We start from the raw sequence: 16626 nt of genomic DNA, 5'->3' as shown, positions 1-16626 counted from the left end.
CTGGGTCCCCCATGCAGGTGCAGGGGCCCAAGGACTTAGGCCATCTTCCACTGTTTTCCCAGGCCATAGCAGAGAGCTGGATTGGAAGTGGAACAGCTGGGACTCAAACCCTAGCCCATATGGGATGCCGGCACTGCAGGCGGTGGCTTCACCTGCTACGCTACCGCACCGGCCTGACCTATCCTTTTTCTTTAATGTGACTTTGAATTGCTTTATTCTGTTGTATATAGATATCATAGTTAAACTATGGAAACTTTTTGTATTTTTATTTCTCATTTTCCATGTTTAGGGAAATTTCCCCTAAATTAATAGTATATATATGTCCTTTTTAAAGATGAGCAAACAAGATTGAGATAATTTGCTGAGAAACCCTTGAAGAGCAGTTAGTTTTGAATTTAGGGTTTTTTTTTTCTCCTTTGGTTCAAAATATATATACAAGGCAATGTCACTATTTTTCAACTTTTTTTTTACTATTGCGATACAATTTGCATAACATAAAATTCACACTTTAAAGTGTGGTTCACCATTAAATCATTGTGCACACACACAGTGCTGTGGTACTTTGCATTATCACTGAGATGTGCATCTATTACCTCTATCTAATTAGAAAATTTTCCTCACCCCTAAAATTCCTGTGCTTATTACCAATTCACCATTATCCTCTCCCTCCAGCTTCTGGAAACTTCTAATCTTTCTTTATAGATTTGCTTATTCTAGACATTTCATATAAATGGATTCTTATAATATGTTACCATTATATGTTTGCTTTCTTCCATTTGTGTAATGTTTTCAAGGTTCATCCACATTGTAGTATGTATCAGTACTTTATTTCTTTTTATTCTCAAATAATATTCCTTTATATGGGTACTATATTTAATCTATCCATTCTTCAGTTTATGAACATTTGGAATGTTTCCCCCTTTTGGCTGTGGTGAATAATGCTATTATGAACATTGTGTACAAGGTTTGTGTGTACATAAATATTTTCATCCTTTTGGAGGATATATCTAAAAATAGAATTGCTAAATCTTGGGGTAACTTTAGCCTTTTAAGGAGCTGCCAGGCTATTTTTCAAAGTAGTCACATCATTTTACATCCCACTAGTAATATATGGGAGTTCCATTTTTTCTGAATACTTGTCAATAGTTGATATTTTAGTTTTTTTCCAATCATAGAAGTAATTTATCATTATTTTTATTTTAATTTGTATTTCCCTAATGATTACTAGTGATGTTGAGCATCTTTTCGTTGTGTTCATTGTAGAACTTGAGAAAATATCTGTTTACATTATTTGTTCACTTTAAGAATTGTGGGGATTTTTCAAGGATGGGGGGGGAGAGAAAGAAAAACAGGGATCTTCCAGCTGCTGGTTCACTCTCCAAATGCCTGCCACATTTGTGGCTGGGCCAGGCCACCCTGGCTAATCCAGCATCCAGGAACTCAGTCTGGATCTCTCATGTGGATGAAAAAGACTCAGCTCCTGGAGACATCATCTGCTACATTCCAGGGTGTTCATTAGCAGGACGCTGGAATTGGGGTCCGAAGCTGTCTTTCCATGGGGTTTTAAAGTTTCTGTGTGCAAGTCATACTTTGTGGGGCCAGTGCTGTGGCACAGGGGGTTAACACCCTGGCCTGAGGCACCGGCATCCCATATGGGTGCCAGTTCGAGACCCGGTTGCTCCACTTAAAATCCGGCTCTCGGCTGTGGCCTGGGAAGGCAGTGGAGGATGTCCAAGGATGTTTTCTGCCTTTTGTTGTGGTACAGAGACTATTACCAACTGGTAGTTCTTCTTTTTCAAGACTGGTAGTTTACTTTATGTTAATTATAGTTGACCCTTCAGTTTGTTAAAATTGGATTTTAGTTTAAGCACTAATGTTATAAAAAGAGTGCTACTAAGAGCTGTTTTTGGATGTTAAAATTTGGTCTTGCAGTACTGAAGAAGAATAGTTAAGTGGGAGAGAGGGCTTAAAAAACAGATGGCTGCAAAGTGAGAAAATGGCATGTGGGTGGGTTGCTGCTTATTTGTTACTATAGGGCAATTGATCCCTTTGGGACTTTTTTCTTGAGAAGTTTACATGTCCTATATTATGGGGAGTATGAAAGGTATAGTTGGTTTATAATTAACTGTTTTCACAGATATACTATTAAGGTAGGACCTCTTAGCATGGATTTTATAGAAATTATTTACTTTAAATCCATATTATTTAAAATTGATAAGTATAATGTTCATTCATATATATATATAAATGTTATGAATACCAAATAATATAAAAGCCCTATAAGCAATTTTTAAGTCTTATTATTTGTTTTCTTTTGCAGCCTTGCATTGCATCCTGAACGAGTATTGGTAGCAACAGGGCAAGTTGGGAAAGAGCCTTATATCTGTGTTTGGGATTCATATACCGTGCAGACCATATCAGTTCTAAAGGATGTTCATACGCATGGTATAGCCTGCTTAGCATTTGACTTAGATGGACAGGTATGTGATCATTTTCTTGTTCTGAATTATGTTTTGAAAATGTACTATAAGAAATTATTGTAAATCTATAATAAATTGGAAAGAAGTTGATGTATTTATCCAGCAGTGAAGGTGGCTAGATAGAGTGGGTGGTTGATTTATATAAGAAAAAGGACAACAGGAATTTTTATTGCATCATATTAAGATACTTTGAAAACCAAAGAAATTCTGATGCACTTACGTATTACCTGCTTGTAATTATATATAATTTTACGTATAATCCTTTTCCACCTGGGGTATTTTGATAGGACAGATAGAAAATGTCTTAGGAAAATTGTTTTTCTAAGGAGAGCTGTATATATTTTAATTTTCAGTTTATTTAAAGATTATCAGTTAAAATTATATTTTAATGGAAAGGATTAAATAATTCCTGTGAATTGTTTTCACACAAAATCAAAGGATATATATATATATATATATAATTAATCAGTTCACTGACTAGTCAGTTTCCAAATTATCATCTAGTTCTAGTCATTGCTTTTTAAGATGTAAGTCAAGGGCTTTTCCTTTTATTCTGATGTTTTCATGGAAGTTGTTATACCCTACACATGTTTTAAAAGTGGTAAGAAGTTGGATTTTGCAGATGTGGCTAATTTATACTCTTTAAAGTTTTGTCTTAAAAGTAGACCTTAAAATCAATTTAACTTTTAGAAAAAAATTAGTTGTCTGCTTTTCAATTTATAAAATTATTTTGTAAATTAGATTTTACAAAACAAAAACAGATTTAGTCCATAGATGTTTTATGTTGCTCTGAAGCAAAACTTCTTTAGTAGCACAGATTATTATAATTTTTTCTGATAAGAGGTGACTTTCTGAACATTAATCTATAAAGACCTAACTTGACTTTCTTATTTGGGGAAAAGTGTGTTTCTGAGTTTAATATTACTATAAAGCAATGATTAGCAATTATAGAAACTTAATTCATGTCCCATTTTTACTGTTATCTTTCAAGTCCCTTAATGTCCTCATGTCAGAAATTCATTTTTTTTAAAGCAGAAGTGAATAATATGTACTCTTTAACTATTTCAGAGGAGTATAATGCACTGTGAAACAAATATACAAATTTGTGAACTCAGGATGCTTTAAGTGTCTTATAACTTTAAATACTGTTACTTTCTTAGCTTTAAAATTGCCCTTTCTAAATGTATTATAGTGCATTGCTGAGAAATTTTCTTTTATCCATCCAAAGAGAGCTCATGCCCATAGCTTTTAGTTGTTGAAAACCTTTAATTTGGCTTATTTTAAGCGTCTTATAAGAAAAGTCTTGGGTTCATGGATTTTATCATCAGAAATCTTCTTGAGAACATGTTACTTAAAATTTTAAGCTTATGAAAATATAGTACCTACAAGATATTGAGCACATGCTACATGCCAGGCATTATGCTAAGCCTGCATTATCTCATTGAATCCTCACAATAACCCTATGAAATAGATACTATTATTATCTCTATTTTACAGATAAAGAAACTGAGACTTAGGTTAAATAACTTGCCCCAGGTTACACAGCTAGTAATGGAACCAGAGCGGGAATCCAGGTCAGTCATACTCCAAAGCTCATGTTTTTAACAGCAGTGCTCTACTGCTTCCGAAGCATGTAACTTAGGAAGTGGTTATTTATCTTTTAAAAAGAATTCATCCATTTTAAGTACAGTTAAAGCTAAAGGGTAAGGAACTGTTACCATTTAAGATAAAATTAAGAAGAATGTCTCTGAAATTACGTTAATGAGAAAATACTTTAAAATATATTTAACAGAACTTATCTATTTGCTTATAACTATAAACTATTTACCGGATACCAAGTAAGAAATAATGTATAATTTTTACATTTTTCTTAGATTTGATTATAAGTAATCATTTAAGATTTATCCAGTAATGAGTTTCCCAGCTGGTAGCAATGCTGAGTATTCTTTTCCCAGAGGCTTTCTTCTAAATGAATTGAATATCCACACTAATACTGGCAGTCTGCCTTACTGAGGATAATTAGGACCTGAAAAGACTATTTATATAAATTCACGTCAAATAGGGACTAAAATTTCATAGTAAATGGGAGAAGGGGTAGGCGGATTAGAAATTTAACTGGTACTTTATCTTAAAAATACAACCATAATTTATTTTTTAAAGATTTATTTATTTATTTGAAAGAGTTACACAGAGAGAGGAGAGGCAGAGAGAGAGAGAGAGAGAGAGAGAGAGAGAGAGGTCTTCCATCCACTGGTTTACTCCCCAATTGGCTGCAATGGCTGGAGCTGTGCCAATCTGAAGCAAGGAGCCAGGAGCCTGTTCTGAGTCTCCCATACAAGTGCAGGGGCCCAAGGACTTGGGTCCTCTTCTACTGCTTTCCCAGGTCATAGCAGAGAGCTGGATCGGAAGTGGAGCAGCCAGGTCTTGAACCAGCGCCCATATGGGATGCCAGTGCCTCAGGCCAGGGTGTTAACCCGATGCACCACAGTGCCAGCCCCACAACCAGAATTTATAAAATGTATTTCTCATATTTAACAGAATCAAAGTTATGATTATAGCTCTGATAATTTATAGAATTAACTTAATTTTGTAAGTTATATGCTTCTGTTTATCTGTGACTTTTGGCACATGATTTATAAAAATTGTATAATATTTTTGCAAAAATATTAGAAGGTTCACTAATTTTTCCCAAGAGCCTTTAGTAGTCTCTTGATATCTAGACATCTCAAGTGCCTATTATATTATTCTTGCATTTTCTTTGCTTATGTTGCTCTGCCAGATTCCAGTTTCTAATGGCTTTGTGTATGATTAGGCTAGTGTTTACTCCATTAAGGCTTCTGTCTTCTGTAAAATTTGTGATTTTACTTTGTAACATTATAGTAATTAGTTCTTATAGAATGAACACTGACATCACAAGTACCCCCATGCTAGAATCTTTTCATTTTCATTTATTTGTATGTTTTCACCGTTCTGAGAACCCATCTGATGTTTCTAGTGTGTATTAGAACATTTTCATTTCAGTATTTGATGTGTAAATTTTTTTGTAGATCCTTCCAATTCAATTAATGGACCAAAATAAGATTTTGTTTGGGAATGGGAACAAAGAGGAATTTGGGAAACTGGGTAGAGGCTTCCATCTCCTTTTCTGATTGTTATCTCCTATTTATCTTTAAAGGAGCTTTTCCTTCCATTTGTGTTATAAATAACAGTGTTCTTTAGGAGCCAGTAGCAGTTTTCATCTTACTCATTCTTGATGGGTAAATATCTCGACCAATGACTTTAACTTCCATATCAGCTGACAGTGGCTCTATCTTCTCTCCAAATGCTTCCTTGACTGCCTGTAAATATTCTATATTACATATGGATTTTGAAAACTGAATTCTCACTTTACTGTAACTGTCCCAAAAAAGGCCTATTCTCTTTTTTCAAGATTTATTATTATTTTTAAAGATTTTTTTTTATCTGTTTGAAAAGCAGAATTACAGAGAGAGAGGGAGAGACAGAGAGAGGTCTTCATTTGTTGGTTTACTCCCCAAATGGCTGCAACAGCCAGAGCTGAGCTGATCCTAAGCCAGGAGCCAGAAGCTTCTTCTGGGACTCCCATGTGGGTGCGGGAACTCAGACATGGGCCAGCTTCTGCTGCTTTCCCAGGCGCATTAGCAGGGAGCTGGGTGGGAAGTGGCGCAGCCAGGACTTGAACCAGCACCCATATGAGATACTGGTGCTACAGATGGCAACTTAATCTGCTACACCACAGCACTGGCCCCAGATTTCTTTATTATTTATTTGAAAGTCAGAGTTAGAGAGAGATCTTCCACCCACAAGTTCACTCCCCAGATGACAAGGCCAGGGCTGGGCCAGGTTGAGCCAGGAGCTTTATCCAGATCTCCCACATCGGTAATAGGGGCCCAGGTTCTTGGGCCATCCTCTGCTGCTTTTCCCAGGCCATTAGCAGGGAGCTGGATCAGAAGTGGAGCAGCCAGGACACTAACCAGCAGCCATATGGGATGCCATCACTGCAGGCAGAGGCTTTACCCACTTTGCCATAACACCAGCCTCCAAGGCCAACTCTTTCTCCTGGCTTCTGGCCTGTCCTCTCCAGCCTTGTCTCCTGTCAGTTCTACCATGTGGGCCTCTCTCTCTCCAAGCTCCATCCTTTCCAAACAGCAGTCTGCTGGACTCTTATGTTCAGATGACGCCTTTCTGTGCCTTAGTCTAGAAACACCCTCCCAAAGCAGTTATGGCAGTTGCAGGACTCAATTGGTTTGTTTCTCCCTCTTTCAAGATTCATAGTGCTTTACTTCATATTATGGATGTCTAAAATCATCTGTTCAAATATTTTATACAGATTTTTTTTTTTAGTTGTTGATGGCAATGAGGGGAAGTTCAGACTGTAATACTCCTTTTGGCTTGAAGTCCATCTTTCATGGTTTGTTTTTCAACCTCTCTCATACTTTCTGTCTTAGTATCTCCCTTTTTCAACTCTTTTCTCCCTCTAATCTGTGTAATCCTTCCATTGGGTTTGTAATTTTATTTTTTTTATTTCTAGAAATTTTGTTTTCTTCAAATCTTGGATACTTTTTATACTCTCCTTTGCTTATATGCAATATTTTGAAGTCTTAGTTTTATTTCTCTGTTCACATTAAGCTTCTTTTATTTGATAATTCTATTATCTGATATTTTTTGCAAGGTTGATTTTTTTGTTGGTTGTGACTTCTGAATCTCACTCATAGTCTCCTAGTTCCCTGTGTTTACAGGAGTTTTTTTAAATTTAAGGCTTATTGTTACTGAATTGCTGCCTGTAAGATGTCTTTGAGGGGGGCCTGTGCCATGGCTCACTTGGTTAATCCTCCACCTGTGGTGCCAGCATCTCATATGGGCTCTGGGTTCTAGTCCTGGTTGCTCTTCTTCTAGTCCAGTTCTCTGCTGTGGCCCAGGAGGGCAGTGGATGGTGGCCCAAGTATTTGGGCCCCTGCACCGGCCTGGGAGACCAGGAAGAAGCACCTGGCTCCTGGCTTTGGATCGGTGCAGCACCGGCCATTGCAGCCATTTGGGGAGTGAACCAACAGAAGGAAGACCTTTCTCTCTGTCTGTCTCTGTCTCTCTCTCTCTCTCTCTGTCTCTCTCTCTCTCTCACTGTCTATAACTCTACCTGTCCAAAAAAAAAAAAAAAAAAAAGATGTCTTTGAGGGATGAATTGAAGTTGCAGTCTTCCATTTGTCTTTGCTGCATAGTTGAAGTTACTTGAGGGTACAGTCCTTAGGACCACTCTGAAATTTCTCATTTAAGGGGTTCATTGATAATGAGAATTTAGATAATAACAACCAGGTGAAGGCTACTTATGATTACAAATTTTCAGGGAGATCTGGCTCTCCTTCATGCTTTGACATCCATTTTTTTTTTTAAGATTTTATTTTTTATTTGTTTGGAAGGCAGGGTTACAGAGAAGGAGGGAGAGACAGAGAGAGAGAGAGAGAGAGAGATGTTCCATCCACTGGTTAATTCCTCAAATGGCCACAATGGTCAGTGCTGGGCCAATCTGAAGCCAGGAGCCAAGAGCCTTATCTGGATCTCCCCCGTGGGTGTAGGGGCCCAAGGATTTGAGCCATCTTTTGCTGCTTTCCTAGGCATGCTAGCAGGGAGCTGGATTGGAAGTGTAGCAGCTGGGACCTGAAATGACACCCATATGGGATGCTGACATTGCAGGCTTCAGCTTAAACCATCATACCACAACAAGGTTCCAGTACCCCTTCTTTCCAAAGGAATTGTTTCTCATTGTCATTTACTCTGAGGGATTCACTGCTTTAGTCAGAGGTCTGCATTTCAAATGCCTACCTGAGTAGGTCCTTGACTTTAATCTCCTATTCTTTAGCCTATAACACAAAAATTGAGGGTACCAAAATTCATCTGACAACCCTTAGGGGAGAGTAGGTATATGTGCCCTCTTACCCTCCAGGATTCCCACTGGGAATATTTTGTTCTCAAATTTCCAGATTCTTTGAAAGCTCAACAGTTTATTTAAATATATGTTTTTCATTTATTTTTGGTTGGGGCCAGAGACTTGTCTAGGATATTTTGTTAGTCCTGTTAGAAATGGAAGTCTCTTTTTCTTAATGTAAATAACTATACATATGTTCAAGTATTAACAAGATGAAATTTATCTAACCTTTCTCTGTGAAATCTTTAGAATATAAATGTGCAAATGTTGATGTTTATAATTCCGTTCCTCTTTGATTTCTTTGCTTTTTTATTTTATCCTGGACTTCTTGGACATAATTCAGCGCTTGGTTTCAGTTGGACTCGATTCAAAGAATACAGTTTGTGTTTGGGATTGGAAAAGGGGGAAAATGTTATCTATGGCTCCTGGTCACACAGATAGAGTAAGTATTCTCAACTGGGATTTCTAATGAGTAATGGATGGGAAGAGGCCAGAAGAAAGTTAGAGGATTTTATTCTTCTGTGTTTTTTCACTGCCAGATAGGTTGTATGTAATTAAAACTGTATAATTTATTTTTAAAATGTACAATTATGGAAATAGAATAATTAATGGGGTATGGAGTTTCTTTTTTGGGTGACAAAAATGTTCTGAAACTGATGGTACAACTCAGTGAGCCTACCAAGAACTGTTGGGTTTTATACTTTAAATGAGCAAAAATGGTGCCTTGTTAGTACAGCAGACAGTGCATCAGTCTCATAAGTGAGCAAATTGTAGGATGGGTGAATTATAGCTCAATAGAGTTACTTAAAAACAAAACATTATATGATTATAAATACTCATAGTCTTAGAGAAAATATCTGTTAAAGGATTCATGATTCCATATATATAGCATTAGCATTAAATTTTTATCTTTATCGTATTGTTAAAAAATATTTGTTTATTTGAAATAGAGACAGAGAGGTCTTCCATCTTCTGGTTCACTCCCCAGATAACTGCAACTGCCAGGTCTGGGCCAGACTGAAGTCAAGAGTCAGGAACTCCTTCCTGGTCTCCCACATAGGTGGCAGGGGCCCAAGTACTTGAGTCTCCTCTGCTGCCTTCCCAGGTGCATTAGCAGGAAGCTGGATTGGAAACATAGGAACCAGGACTCAAACTGGCATCCTCATACAGGATGGTGTGGCAAGTGGGGGCTTAACCCACTGTGCGAGGACTGGCTGCCGCACAGAATTTTTAAACCAGTGTTTGTTTCAATAAAATTATGCATTTTTTTTTCTTTTTTGATAGCTTTACTGAGGTAAGATTGGCATACAAAGACTGCATGTATTTAATATGTACAATTTGAGTTTGGAAATATGTGAACATCCCTTATTCAAATCTCAATTTAAAAATTGAATGATTCTGGCCGGTGCCGCAGCTTGCTTGGCTAATCCTCCGCCTGTGGCACCAGCACCCTAGGTTCTAGTCCCGGTTGGGGCACTGGATTCTGTCCCGGTTGCTCCTCTTCCAGTCCAGCTCTCTGCTGTGGAAGGCAGTGGAGGATGGCCCAAGTGCTTGGCCGTGCACCCACAAAGGAGACCAGGAGAAAGCTCCTGGCTCCTGGCTCCCGGCTTCGGATCGGCACAGTGCCGGCCGTAGTGGCCATTTGGGGGGTGAACCAACAGAAGGAAGACCTTTCTCTCTCTCTCTCTCTCTCTCTCTCTCTCTCACTGTCTAACTCTGCCTGTCAAAAAGAAATTGAATGGCTTTTGCTTAGGGTATGTTTAGTTTGATTTATGTGAATTCATTGCTTATGTACTATAGTTAAGGTGAAAAATTATGTTGCCTGTGTGAATTTAAAATTAAATATTACTATTAAATTTTGGAGGCCTAATATTTTTTCCTTCAGAAATTTGTTAAAACATATACTCTTTATTCTAAGTTGTATAAAACTAATAGAATACTTTGTTATCAGCTATGAAATTAAATATTTTACTTTTACAAATACAGATAAAAAATTTTTTTATTATAAATCCTTAGAAATGTTTAATTTGTATATGTGGCACATACAACTGTGTGTGATTAATTCTTAAACTGAACCAGCACAGAGGCATAGACAGTGATTCAACTTTATGGGAACCTATGAGAAAATTTTGTCCATTGCATTTTTGAGAAAATACTTGGTTTTCAGTAGATTTTCATAGTGGCTTGTTATACAGTTTACTCAGAATGTTAGGTGTATTTTGTAATGGGCATTTAGTCCAGCAGTCAAGATGCCTGTTAAAATGGTTATGTCCCATATTGGAGTTCCTGGGTTCATTGCCTGGGTGCTGGCTCCTGACTCCTGTCCTGCGAAAGTGGTGATGGCTCAAGTAATTGAGTTCCTGCCACCCATGTGGGAGACCCAGATGGAGTTTCTGGCTCCTAGCTTTGACCTGACACAGTCTGGGCTTTTGTGAGCAATTGGGCAGTGAATCAGTGAATGCAAGTACTCTTTGTTTCTGTTGTCTGTCTGTCACCTTGCCTCTCAAATAAATAAATATTTTTAAGTTAGGCAAATTTTATTAGACATCTGTGTGTTCTCACTTAAAGCAAAGCATTTTCTGTATTAGTACTTTGAATTTAGTAAATAGATCAATTATTATAAACTATCAAAAGAATTTAGGAATTATTTTTGAAAACTAAATTAGGGATCCCCAAAATTTACAAGTTAATTTTGTAACAGTAAGAAAGCCAAAGAGCAAAAAAAAAAAAAAAAAAAAAAAAAAAGAAATCAATGTTTGGATCTTTTATATAAGTGGTTCTGTGTGACAGAAGACTATAAAACATCTGTATTTTTGTTGTGTAAGTGTTGTATATGTTTTGTTCAGAATCTGTTCTTTGTAGAAATTAGGTACATGATTATTCCCTACTTTGGTCTTGTTATTTAAAATAATTTGTTCAATTAAATGTTTTTAAAACTAAAAATAGAGGTGCTAAATTATATGCCATTAGTTGCCTCATAAAATTCATGGAAGCTAAGATATACTTTTTATATTTCATATTTTATGTCTCATAATTTAAAGTGCATTTCTGATTATTGTTTAATAATAGAGTTTGGGGCCATTTGTTCTTTTGGAACAATTCTTAAAAGATTTTCAAAATAAATATTTTAACCATGAATCTGATTTATTTACAGATATTTGACATTTCTTGGGATTTGTACCAGCCAAATAAACTTGTCAGCTGTGGTGTAAAACATATCAAGGTACTAGAAGGGTCTTGCTTTATAATTATGTTTAGTTCTCTGGTGCTAAATATATATCACTCTGTAAACAATTTAGTATAATTTTAGAATTTTGACATTATTTATTTTTAAAATTTAAAAATTTTTACTTTTTAAGTATTTTAATTTTTTAAAATTTTTTTCTTATTTTCAGTCTTAACAAGTATTTATCGTGTAGTCACTTTGAGACATTATAAAGGGTAATAGAAACAAATAAGGAATCAATAAGCCACTTTCCATAGAGGGATTTCTAGTAGAGTGGGGTGGGATTTACCATGTTTATCCTGTTTCTTCATATTTTATTTTAAAAGTAAAATGTGAAAAGGTAAGCCAAATAGATGGAGAGCTTTTGATTCCAGAGATAGAAGGGTGTAGTAGAAGCAACGTGGATAAAGTTGATTTTGCCATTTACAAGCAGTTACCTGTGATGAGTCATTTAACCTTTGAGCTTTTCTCACATCTTAAAGCTGTGACTGCTGTTATCATCCTCAGAGTTGATGATTAAATAAGGCACTGTATGTTCAGTTTTCTGGGAATGTTGTCTCTTCTTTTTTATATATTTGCTTTCTGGTTTGAATTCAGCCTCAACAGCCACTATTTACTTTGCTTATGAAAATTCTGGGTTTTGTTTTAGAATTATGGTACAGGTTTTGAAACCCATAAAGTCAGTGGTGATATTCATTCTTAGGTTTATAGTTGCTTGTAAATCATTGGTGTAAGCTTTTCTTCTACTATGTAATGGTTCCTGAAATCTGTTAAGTCCTAGTTCTGTATTCACATTCTGTTTTGACGTGCTTACCTCCATCCACATTTTCTCATCTTTAACTGCTCCTGAAATTCTGGTTTTGATATTCTAATATTGATTTGATGGATACATAGGATTAACCTTTATTTTTTGGCAAATATTTAACAGTAAAGGCTCTATGCTAGGTTTCAAATAAAAGATGAAAGCACTGTGAAGGTAGAGATTTTTGTCTCCGTCCTCTTTGATAAACAATGTGATATTCAACATAGTACCTGATATATGTAAGAATACTTCAAAAAGTTCTTGGAAATGGGATCAAAAGATAAGTTTGGAGGTGCATGTTTGGCATAGCAGTTAAGTCACCACTTGGGAAATCCACGTACCATATCAGAGTACCTGAGTCCAAGTGCTGGCTATATTCGCTTCCTGCTGTAGGTGATGACTCAAGTTTTGGGATTCCGCCCCTCATGTGGGAAACCCAAATTTACTCCCAGCCCTGGCTGTTAGGGGGATTTGGAGAGTAAACCAATGGATTAGAGATCTCTGTCTCTCTTCTTCCGAGTCTCCCACGTGGGTGCAGGAGCCCAAGGACTTGGGCCATATTCTACTACTATTCCAGGCCATAGCAGAGGGCTGGATGGGAAGTGGAACAGCTGGATCTCCAACCGGCACCTACATGGGATGCTGGTGGTTCAGGCCAGGGCGTTAACCTGCTGCACCACAGCGCCGGCCCCAATTTAAAACACTTTTAAAAACAGCTAAGTTTGTTTTGGTACCAAAAAGATTTTGAAATCCGTGTGTAGCTTTTTCTTTTTCTTTTTTTTAGTAAAGATTTTTATTTATTTATTTGACAGATAGAGTTACAGAGAGAGAGACAGAGAGAAAGGTTTTCCTTCTGTTGGTTCACTCCCCAGATGACCACCGATCCGAAGCCAGGCGCCAGGAGCTTCGTCCTGGTCTCCCATGTTGGTGCAGGGGCCCAAGCACTTGGGCCATCCTCCACTACCTTCCCGGGCCACAGCAGAGAGCTGGACTGGAAGAGGAGCAACCGGGACTAGAACCAGGCGCCCATATGTGATGTCAGTGCTGCAGGTGGAGGATTAACCGAGTGTGCCACCGCGCCAGCCCCTAGCTTTTTCATAATACACATTTTCCATGAACTTTTTGAAGACCCCCTCATATGCATAGATTTCAAAATTTTTGCACCAAAATAAACTTAGCTATTATTCCATTTTCCAGAACCTTCATATTAAATGCTTAATAAATAATTGCTAAATTATGAATAAAGAGATCCTAGTGCTGTTTTATATTGTAAATAGAGATTAAAATGCCATTTTAAGCTAAACTGTATTTTTCATTATAAGTTGCATTTTCTTTGGTAGGGACAAAACTGTATGACAGTTCTCTTTGTTTTTTTTTTTTTTTAAGACTTATTTTATTTTACTTGAAAGTCAGAGTTATAGAGAGGGAGAGAGAGAATCCTTCCATCCGCTGGTTCACTCCCCAAATGGCTGCAATAGCTGGAGCTGGGCTGATCCAAAGTTAGGAGCCAGGAGCTTCTTTCAGGTCTCCCGTGTGGGTGCAGGGGCCCAAAGACTTGGGCCATCTTCTACTGCTTTCTCAGGCCATAGCAGAGAGCTGGATCGGAAATGGAGCAGCCCATGTGGGACGCCGGCCCTGCAGGCAGCCACTAATGCTATGCCACAGCACCAGTCCCCCCCCCCACCCCCCAAAGCCATTCTCTTTTTCAGGCAATTTATGTGAGGAGACTAAGTCTCTGAGATGATTTAGAACTGCACTGTCCACAAATGTAACTACATCTAGCTATTTACATATAAATTAAAATTAAATAAAATTTAAAATTCAATTCTGTAGTAACTAGCTGCCACATTCCAAATTCTTAAAAACTTAAACATCTAATGGTCAGTGTGTTGAAAAACATATGTATGTATGCACATATAATCTTTTCTGTATTGAAATCTATTCTAATGTGTGTTGATCTGGGTTGTAGAACAGTGGTTCTCAACTCTTGCTGAGCATCAAAAGTATTTGGAAACCTGGGCTTCATTCCCCTCAGATTTTGTCCCAGTCTCTTAGTTAGGGGCCCAGGCATCGTATCCTATTTATAATTTTCCCACATGTTTCTGATGTGAAGCTGAGACTGAGAATCACTGATTGAGAAGGAGAAAACAGATTCAGATGGGGCCTCCTGAAAGGAAGAGACCCACTGTTCTCCACAGAAATCATGAAGCTTTTAAGCTTAAAAAACACTAAAGGCTCATTCATTAAATTACTGCTTAGTTATTTTAATGGCTAATATAATTTTTAGTTCTTTAAGGCTTGAAGTTTTAAAATGTAACTATAAACTTTTTAAATGGCATTTTACTTACTGTGAAGTTGAATTTATTCTTTTGGCCTAATTTTGTCATACACAACTGTTTCATGTGTATATCTCTGCTCTTTCCTATTTCTTTTTCTGCAAACAATGAAAATATACTGGGAACCAGCAAAATCCCTGGTTATGATTCATGTTTGACTTCCCTTTCTTCTCCCAACAATAAACAAATCATTCCAAATAAGTATCTATCATATTTTAATCTCTATAAGAAAAGGAGTCGCTTGGCTTTGAAACTAGCAACCAGAACAATATACTAGTCTTTTTTCCCTTTCTTTTCTATTTCCACCAGAGATTCAATACTAAATTTGTTTCTTATTTATATTTCCATTTATATCCTGTTCCCAACCTTTTAAACCTAAGTTTTATGTAGTTTTTTCAGGAACCTCAGAAGAAAATAGTGTGTTTTAAAAATGATCTAGTTCCACCCCCTTATTCTTAGAGATTAGGATTGAAACCAGTGATTTATTTGCTATAACATAGCTTTTAATAACAGTAGGATGAGGCTGTGAGCATTGCATTCTATTATATCATAAGGGATTTTCTTGGATAATTCTAGTCTGCTGCTCTTACATAGAATCAAACTGTTTAATTTATAAGCACTCTATTAATTTGATTATACTATGTACCTTTTAGTTCTGGAGTTTATGTGGAAATGCTCTGACCCCAAAGCGAGGTGTCTTTGGTAAGACTGGTGACCTTCAGACAATATTGTGCCTAGCCTGTGCAAGGGATGAGTTGACATATTCTGGCGCACTCAATGGAGATATATATGTTTGGAAAGGAATCAATCTTATACGAACGATACAAGGAGCCCATACTGTAAGTATATTTAAGTTATTTCAGACACTTTTAGGTGTTAACTACTTCTTTGAACATTAGCCTACATAACACAGCATAACATTTTTAATGAGTTCAGTTGCATGGGATATATTCTAATTGAAGTGTCTATTTGTTTTTTACATCTCAATAAAGACACATACATTTGACATGGATATTTATTAAATTGATATATTTAGTATCTTGTTAATTTTATTAGCATGGTGAATTAGAGTAGAGTTGAAAAACACTAATTATTGACTTCAACTTAAAAGTATTATGGGTTAGGGGGCCAGTGCTGTGGCTTAGTGGGTAAAGCCGCAGTCTGCAGTGCCGGCATCCCATATGGGTACCAGTTCAAGACATGGCTGCTACTCTTCCAATCTAGCTCTCTGCTATGGCCTGGAAAGCAGTAGAGGATGGCCCAAGTCCTTGGGCCCCTGCACCCATGTGGGAGACCTAGAAGAAGCTCCTGGCTGCTAACTTTGGATTGACACAGTTCTGGCTATTGTAGCCATCTGGGGAGCGAACAGCTGATGGAAGTAGTCTCTTCCTCTCTCTGCCTCTACTTCTCTGTAACCCTGCCTTTCAAATAAGTAAATAAATGGTTAAGAAAAAATAATATTAAAAATACTATGGATTAATAACCACAGTAAAATAAAACTAGTGCTCTTGAGGCTAATTTATCAGTGGGAAATTTGGGTACAGCTCTAGAAAAAATTAACCCATTGATTGAATGATAAAAGGATTTAATTTTTGTACTTTCCTTTCATAAACATAAATATCAAATCAGAAAAAAAAGGTATCTGTTATTAATACTTTAGGGTTTTGGGTTTTTTTATTTTTATTTTATTTTTTTTAGTATTCTGGCCTTGATCCCCCTTTACAAAGCGAATGGAGCTGGCTAGACAGCACAGAGCTGCCACATTGTTTGCAGTAATATCCTTGGTAACAAAACTTGCCTTAAGTAAATATCTGAAAGCCAAAAATACCAAATTTTTTCCCACA

The 16626-nt window shown here is 36.9% G+C and overlaps 1 protein-coding gene across 11 annotated transcripts in view; it reads left to right on the top strand.

Moving 5' to 3' along the window:
• EML5 (EMAP like 5) overlaps nt 1-16626 on the top strand; it is a 173485-nt gene that overhangs the window by 29671 nt on the left and 127188 nt on the right. For all 11 annotated transcript variants that reach the window (XR_016226443.1, XR_016226442.1, XR_011385002.2 and 8 more), the window contains exons 2-5: nt 2321-2480; nt 8762-8860; nt 11573-11641; nt 15436-15621. Coding sequence is in view for 5 of the 11 variants with exons in the window: in XM_070065495.2 (XP_069921596.2) it covers nt 2321-2480; nt 8762-8860; nt 11573-11641; nt 15436-15621 (514 nt within the window). In the remaining 6 variants the exon portion in view is untranslated. The remainder of the gene's footprint in view (nt 1-2320; nt 2481-8761; nt 8861-11572; nt 11642-15435; nt 15622-16626) is intronic.

Source organism: Oryctolagus cuniculus, chromosome 20, assembly GCF_051225735.1.
Source record: "Oryctolagus cuniculus isolate XC-2025 breed Fujian yellow rabbit chromosome 20, ASM5122573v1, whole genome shotgun sequence".
Classification (NCBI taxonomy): domain Eukaryota; kingdom Metazoa; phylum Chordata; class Mammalia; order Lagomorpha; family Leporidae; genus Oryctolagus; species Oryctolagus cuniculus.
Note: the sequence above shows the minus strand (reverse complement) of the source record. Positions and strands in the feature narration are given on the sequence as shown.